This window comes from Sinocyclocheilus rhinocerous, unplaced genomic scaffold (assembly GCF_001515625.1).
Source record: "Sinocyclocheilus rhinocerous isolate Xijiao unplaced genomic scaffold, SAMN03320098_v1.1 scaffold738, whole genome shotgun sequence".
Classification (NCBI taxonomy): Eukaryota; Metazoa; Chordata; class Actinopteri; order Cypriniformes; family Cyprinidae; genus Sinocyclocheilus; species Sinocyclocheilus rhinocerous.
This window is the reverse complement of record NW_015633949.1, coordinates 1,203,981-1,212,087: the sequence shown is the minus strand read 5'-3', so window position 1 is coordinate 1,212,087 and position 8,107 is coordinate 1,203,981. Positions and strand designations below refer to the sequence as shown.

The window sequence follows — 8,107 nt, the reverse complement described above, 5'->3', positions numbered from 1 at the left end:
ACCTGGAAAAGTCAGATTTTCATGATATGTCACCTTTAAAGTGACGTAAACACTACCATACCAAAATGACCTGAAGTTATTCATTTCCAATGAGAGTTGGTGATTTCTGGCGACGTGAGTGTCAGCGACTGTTCAGTTACATGACATGCAAACTTAAAGGGTTAGTTCACCCAAAAATGAAAATTAGGCTGTGTTTTACTCACCCCCGAGGCATCCTAGGTGTATATGACTTTCTTCTTTCAGACGAATCCAGTCGGAGCAGATGTTTTCTTCTGTATTGTGACATAAATCCAAATAATACAGATTATCAGAAGAAATAATTTTTTTGTTTGTTTTTGCTACTGTGAAATATCAGTAATATATCATATTTTTATTTAGTAATAGTAATAATCATAATAACAATGCTAATATTTTTTAGTCATAATATATAATCACAACATTTTTGCCAAATTATGCAGCCTCACAAACAAGCTCAGCAAATCATGCAGCCCTATAAATAACCATCTAGCAACCACTTCAAACACCCTAGCAACCGCATAGCAACATGCTAACAACCACTCAGAAATCCTTTGCTGTGGCATATAAAGCCTTGGGCAATCACCATTCAAACTTTGTTCAGAAAATGTGAAGATCTAGTACTGTTTGCAGTTTTTTTCTTTTTAGACCCCAGTTTAATTTAAGCCTCAGTATCCTGTTGCATTTCGTCACTATAGTAGCTGGTATGTGAGAGGGATGTTTTGAGTCGGGCTTATCTGAAGACACTTTTGTGAATTCAGACACTGTCTCATAGTCTTGCCTTTGCTCTAAGTACAAGCTTCTTGCATTTATCTTCCTCTCTGTTTGTCTACTTCCTCTGCTGGCATGAAGGTGACTGTGGCCAGTTATTTTCAGGATTTGTATAGCTCAGTGTTTTGCTGGCTTTAATTTCCCATTTAAGCACAGCTGCCTCAGCAGGGGCTATAGGATTTATCTTCACTGAGCTCTGTGTAGAACAGCTTTATTACTGAAATGAAATTTATTGAAAATAGAAGGATTAGAGTGTGACACCCTCTTTTGGAAGGACTTTGTACTGCATACTTATGAAACTGCCCATTTCTCTTTTTCCATCTGTCTGAAATGGTGCATAGCAGTATCATTTACACTCATCCTCTGCCTTATTTTTCACACCAGACTCTATTGTGGCAGGAAAATGATAGAAAAGCACAGACAACCTGACATCTCCTTTTTTCTGTCTGCAGAATGTCACCGCCAACCACAGAGTCAATGATGTCATCGCAACCGAGGACGGGCATCAGACCCTGGTTGGTCGTTTCATGTACGGACCGCTGGATATGGTGACCCTCACTGGGGAAAAGGTGAGAGAGCAGTGGTCCACTATCGCTGAATATGCATTTAAACAAGCTGTTTGCTGTTTGTCAGTGGAATTGTTACAGGGTTGTTTTTTTTCACAATGAACTACTCAGAGATGTGAAAAATACTGGTATTTCGGCTGCAAATGAAACCTTACCAGTATCTTTTACAGTATCAGTGCCCACTTCTTTCTGAATAGCATTTGCAGCTTTTGGTAATATGTGGCTGCACATATTAGTTATAATTACGAATGCATCAATATATTAATTATTTACATTCTGATGCCAATAACTAATATATTGGCCATCTTGGTGAAGTACTAATATAAACATTTTCAAGTTATACTTTTAAGAGGTGGGAAAAGATAGCTAAAATTGTTATTAAAATATCTATTTATGTTATTAATATTAATCAAAATAACAATATTTAAAAGAAAAAATAACTGACTGTTTTTGGATTATTTTATTTATTTATTATTTAAAAGTTAATGTTATTGACATATACAATATTAATTAATAATGTACAACCTTATACAATATTAATAATATAAAGTTAAACATAATATTTATTCTTATTAAACATATTTACTCTACATTTCAAAAGTTTTGGGGTTGGTTAGATTTTTTTAAATGTTTTTGAAAAAAAGTCTCTCACGCTTACCAAGGCTGCATTTGTTTGATCATAAATACATTAAAACAGCAATATTATGAAATATTATTTCAATGTAAAGAAACTGTTTATTTATGTTATTTTAATACATTTTAAAATCTAATTTATTCCTGTGATGGCAAAGCTGAATTTTTTAGCAGCCATTACTATAGTCTTCAGTGTCGCATGATCCTTCAGAAATCATTCTAATTTGCGGATTTGGTGCTCAAGAAATATTTCTGATTATTATCAATGTTTAAAACCGTTTCTTTGATGAAAGTAAAGTTCAAAAGAGCAACATTTATTTGAAATTGAAATCTTTAGTGGCATTATAAATGTCTGTACTGTCACTATTGTTCAATTTGCATATTAATTTAATTTATTTAATGCTTCAAATAAAGGATTGAATAGCAAAATAGTGCTTGCTGTGGTTTTGAAATTGATATAGAGCAGTGCCACTGGTACTGGTATCGACTACTGACATTTTGGGGTCGTGACAACCCTAGTATGCCTCAGTAATCTCCCTCCATCTCACTCGCTCCCCCCACTGTCTGTTTCTGTGTTGTTTTGTCTCTTAGGTCGATGTGTACGTGATGACCCAGCCACAGTCAGGTCGCTGGGAGCACTTAGACACCGAGATGACCAACAGCAGTGGCAGAGTGACCTACACCATCCCCAAAAGCAAAAAACTGGCTGTGGGGGTCTACCCCATCAAAATGGTTGTCAAGTAAGTCAATGGGACCCTGAAGATTACTTGTAATGTATCCAAAATGGCTGTGCTCTCAAGGTTGTCTCAGCGGGAGATAATTTGCGAGGATACCAAAGAGCATTCAATTTGGCACTCATAAAACTCTCACCCTGAGGGCTGAAGGAGAAGGACTCCTCGCTGTTAAATTGATTGCGGGCCTCATGCCATATCTTGAGCTTGATCAAGAGCCGGATCTGTGTTCTCCCCTTACTTCAAGTCACTCTTTCCTTGCAGGGGTGACCAGACAAGCGCAGAGGCCTTCCTGACGGTCTTGCCTCGGGGGATGGAGTGTGTCGTCTTTAGCATTGACGGTTCATTTGCCGCTAGCGTCTCCATTATGGGCAGCGACCCTAAAGTACGGCCCGGCGCTGTGGATGTGGTCAGGTAACAAATTCACGGGGAGGCTTTGTGTGTAAATGTGTGTGAGAGAGGATCGATGCTTTCATTTCATGCCATAGCAATATTGAAAAGAACTGGCCTGACAGTGAGGCACAGTTGGATTTCATTTAATAGAGAGATAGCGAAGTGCTGATACCAGATATCAGATGGGGTTTGGGATTTACAAATGGACAACCTTGGGTTGTTTCCCAGACTGTCCTTGGGCAAATTTACTGCTTTGTCAAATGCAATCTGTTGTTGGAGGACCAGGCGCCATGACTATCCGGGAATCAGTCCCCAACTGTTTTCTCCAAGAATTATGGGTTTGCTCAGAGGGTAAATGGTTGTATTTTGCATGCAGACACTGGCAGGACCTGGGCTACCTGATCATTTACATCACTGGCCGTCCAGACATGCAGAAGCAGAGGGTTGTGTCCTGGCTCTCTCAGCACAACTTCCCCCAGGGGATGATCTTTTTCTCTGAGGGGTTGGTGCACGACCCTCTTCGCCAGAAAACCATCTTCCTCAGGAACTTGGTGCAAGAAGTAAGTGTTCTGCTACTGTGTCCACAAATTTAGTATATGGGTCATTCCTGTACTGCAGTACCTTTTGAACTCTGTAACTGTAAAATAGGAATATGCCTGTGTTGTAGTTTAAGTATTTCTATAAAAGGATACACTAGACATTCAGAAATATGCTCTGGTCAAGTTCAGGCAATTTAGGAGTCATAACTTCTTATGTACACATTTGAAGTTGAACAGGATGGAAGTCAAAAGCTGTATTTAACCAATGCTCAATGATATTTAGCTTTCATGAGGGTGTCATTTTGTAATTGTTTAATTAACAATTCAAATGTTATGACATTGTATAGGTTTTGTAATTTTATCAAAAAAAATAAGAGGTAGAGTGAGATAAATGAATACCACAAAGCATCACAAATTTCTTCAGATCAATAGCTAATATTGCTGGTGTTCTTGCTGTTGGCTTCCCACCAAAAATGATGTCACTTGCTGGAGGATGATGTCATTGAGGAACTGTCTTTTGTTAGTTAAAAGAATTTTACTAATTATTAACATAATGGAAAGTGAAATTGAAGAAATCTTCTTTATATTGATTACTACCGGTAATTTAAAAATTTTCCTCAGCAAATAGAACATGTTTTGTTTGAAATACTTTAAGAGAAAAAAAAATGAAGAAACGCACTCAAATTTTGTAAATTGCCAGATAGATTTTCATGCCAGAAGCTCCTGAAAATATGGCAAAAATGGAAACATCCATTACAACCAGCAAAATTATTTAAAATTCACTTTTATGTTAAGTTAATTGAGATAAACTAGCTAATAAGATTTCTGTACTTAGTAAGATAAAGTGTTTTATACAATATATAGAAATATACACTTCTGTTAAAAAGTTTGGAAAATTCAGAAAAGATGGATTAATTTGAGGCACTGAGGCAAGGATGGATTAAATTGGGATGCATTAAATTAAAAATACTTTTTATTCAGAAAGGATGCATTACATTGATCAAAAGTGACAGTCAAGAAATTTGTTACAAAAGATTTCTATTTCAAAGAAATACTGTTCTTTTGAACTGTCTACTGATTCTGGGGGGGGGGCATTTCACTGTTTTCAAAAAAATATTAAGCACCGCAACTGTTTTTTTATTTTGATAAAAAGAATGATTTTTGGAGCACCAAATCAATATATTAAAATAATTTTTGTGGCCCTGAAGACTGGAATAATGACTGCTGAAAATCCAGCTTTGCCATTACAGGAATAAAAGGATCAAATTATGCAGCTGTGGTGAGCATAAGAGACTTCTTTTAAAAACATAAATCTTACTGAACCCAAACTTTTGAATGGCAGTGTACATTACAAATATATGATGAAGACAAATATACAAATATACCACATAGCAGGAATGAAGAGTAAGAAACACATCACTTTATTCCTTTATTCTTCTCTTGGTCCATCTCTCTCACGCTTGCTTCCTCTGTCTCACGCATGAGTAGTCACACAGGAACTGAGGTGTTTTTGTAGTGTATCCTCAGGCCGTCTATCACACTTTGCCCTTTTCTCATGTTGGCAGTGTCACATTAAAATCAACTGTGCCTATGGCTCCATGAAGGACATTTCCGTCTACAGCATGCTGGGCCTCAACCCCAACCAGATATATATAGTGGGACGGCCCTCCAAGAAGTACCAGAATCAATGCCAGGTTAACTAACTTTGATTCTTCTTTGTCTTTTATTCAATTTCCACCATAAATGGTCAAAATTGATCTAGTTTTCTCTAATATATTTCTGTCTTGTGATCTATCACAGTTCCTGAGTGAGGGCTATGCAGTACATCTCTCCTCCCTGCAGTTCAGTCGCAGAGCCCGGCCCAAGAAGAGCTCTTCTGTGCGAATGGTTCTTCGAAAGGGCTCATTTGGTCTATCAGCCAAACCAGACTTCCTGTGTAAGCGGACACACCTTCGCCGCACCATGTCGGTGCAACAGCCTGAGCCACCCATGACACCCAACCCTAAACCAGAGCGAGCTCAGAGCCAGCCCGAGTCGGACAAGGACCACGGGGGTGGAGGGGGTCCAGGCAATGCCATGTGGGCACGGGGGTCCATGCACCGTGGCGACACCACTCCCTGACCCAAGAGAAACATAGGAGGGATGGAAAAAGGACAGATGGGAATGATCTCTCGGTGGACAGAGCCCAGGTAAGCTTCAGTTGTGGGCCCAAAACCCAATTTCAGGGTATTTTAAATTTTTTTTTACGTAAACACACTCTAGACGAGTGGTTCTCAACCAGGGAGCGACCCACCAGCGACCCACTAGGGGGCCGGCAAGATGGCTTAAATGGCTTAAGGCTTACAATTTTAGAATTAGTTTAAAAAAAAAAAAAGCTAACAAGAAAAAGATCTGAAATATATTTCTTAATTTAATTTGTTCCCTTAACTATGGCCATTTTTATTTAACGACCAAGAAATTTTAAAAGTGTGATTTCTAGACCTGGAAGTCATGGAAATTACTAAAATTAAAATTTTAATATAAATTCATTGGTAATAAAATGGAAACCATGAAGAGCATTTAGTGTTTGAAATTATGTAATTATTTTAATTACTTATCATTAATGTAATTATTTAAATATACTGCCACTCCTAATTTCTGTAATTAAAATTTTTGAAAAGTTCCCCTGTTTTTTCTGTATTTTTAAAGGCACAATATATCCTGTGTTGAACAGCCCTTAGGCTTTTTTTTGTTTTGTCTCTAATGCATAATAAACTGATTTTGTGTGTGGATAGGGCATGACCATGTTTTAAATTTGAGTTAAATCTAAATTTTAAATGAGCACACTTCTAATATTCTCACTACATTACCATTGTGCTGTAAAGTATTCCATAATAATTCAATCTCAGCATCACTGAATTCATAACCCAGTAAAATTTGAATTCAGAACCCAGTAAGACCTCAACCCCCACGATATTGGTTTGCAACCCTCCTTGAATGGCTTAGCGGCTTTATCCCACCAAATAGGGAAAACGTGTTTAGGGACAGTACTAGTGGCTCGACATCCATCGAACCTCACCATTAAATGGGAGGGTACCCCTCCTCCAGCTTTGGTTCATTCATAATAAGGACTGTAAAAAAGGCTGAAGAATTATTAATAGAGCTTGGGCCTCCCACCGCCTCATCTCCCATCACACCGTGCAAATCTGAATACAAATGTGCAACTGAAGGGCTCCTCTGCTGGGCCCAGTGATCCGCAAATAAGAGTGCCCAGACATGCCCCAACTTCCCATTTGCCAAATAATGTTTGCCTGATGAGATAGATGCCGGCCGCGGCCTGCGTGTGATTCCTTGGGAAAACGTTTGTAATTTTCTCTGATGATTTTCATAATGAAATAGATATTTATGTGGGCGCTCATTGAAGCGTGACTGCTGTGTGAAGCTCTCTTTGATTCACAATTTCTTTCTTCCCTCAACCCCACAGCATCTTTACTCCTTCTGCTGATATCACAACATAAAATAAGACTAATCCCACCTGAGCTGATAAAAACTCCTTAGTGGAGTGCCCTCCGCATGGATTTGACACAACGACGCACAAACTCTGAGTCCTGGTGCTTTGTTTCGGCAACAGGAGCAAAGGAGAATTCAGTTTCTAAATTCAGTTTCATCCATGATTTGAAGATGTACGTCGGGAGCTTCTGGATTTATTTAGCATCGTACAAAGGATTCCTCGCTTCACCCATCAGGAACAAAGAGGATATCTGATAAGATCCTCAGAGAAAACATCAAATTTCCTCACGCCTAAGCAATACAGAGGAAGAGGGAGGGTGAGTATCCTGCTGCTCGGACAGGTGGCTGTGCTGACTCCTACAATAATCCCTCTGTTTTAATATTGCAGGCATTTGCCTGCTCTCTGGGCGACTGTCTGTGGCCCACTTGTGGCCAGACGGACTTGCAAACTGTACATTAACCTTTTGTGCCAGTGTGGCGACCTGGCCTGAACTCTTGTCGCCCCTGTCTCTGTTCAGCCGCTCAGCCAGAACAGAGTCTGACAGCGATGGCCACTGCTCCTGAACTCCGCCCACTCCTCCGCTGGGTCACGCCACAACTCGCAGCTCTCTGCTACACTGCAGAAGCATATTTACAACTATCGTTGGTTCTTCTTGTGCCTGTCTCTCACTTGTGGCAATAGCTGACTGCAGCAGTGCTCGCACTGCAATAAAGCATTTTCTTAATTAGTGTTTTTGTCTCTTTTTCCAGTGCAAATATTTAAACATTCTTAAAACAAGATAAATTTACTTGAAGCATAAGAATTATTTTCAGACAGTATATCTTTGGACTAAATAAATAAATGGAAAAATTGTAAGATTTTAGCAATAGTGTAAGAAAAATAATCATAATAATAAACATGAATGCAAGGGTGCATTAAATTGATCAAAAGTGATAGTAAAGACTTATACACTGTTACAAATGATTTCTA

The 8,107-nt window shown here is 38.7% G+C and overlaps 1 protein-coding gene across 1 annotated transcript; it reads left to right on the top strand.

The window, feature by feature from the left end:
• Nucleotides 1-861: 861 nt before the first annotated feature.
• LOC107744810 (membrane-associated phosphatidylinositol transfer protein 3-like) lies at nucleotides 862-7,974 on the top strand. Its single transcript, XM_016558635.1, has 8 exons — nucleotides 862-867; nucleotides 1,239-1,355; nucleotides 2,577-2,725; nucleotides 2,981-3,130; nucleotides 3,486-3,669; nucleotides 5,214-5,342; nucleotides 5,449-5,837; nucleotides 7,112-7,974. Exons 1-7 carry the CDS (start codon nucleotides 862-864, stop codon nucleotides 5,767-5,769), a joined length of 1,056 nt encoding a protein of 351 aa, XP_016414121.1. The 3' UTR covers nucleotides 5,770-5,837; nucleotides 7,112-7,974.
• The last annotated feature ends 133 nt before the right edge of the window (nucleotides 7,975-8,107 follow it).

What these genes read in the sequence shown, in the direction of transcription:
- LOC107744810 (XM_016558635.1), top strand. An exon ending in CCCATCAAAATGGTTGTCAA is followed by an intron (nt 2,726 to 2,980) that starts GTAAGTCAATGG and finishes CTTTCCTTGCAG; the next exon opens with GGGTGACCAGACAAGCGCAG. An exon ending in GGCGCTGTGGATGTGGTCAG is followed by an intron (nt 3,131 to 3,485) that starts GTAACAAATTCA and finishes TTTTGCATGCAG; the next exon opens with ACACTGGCAGGACCTGGGCT.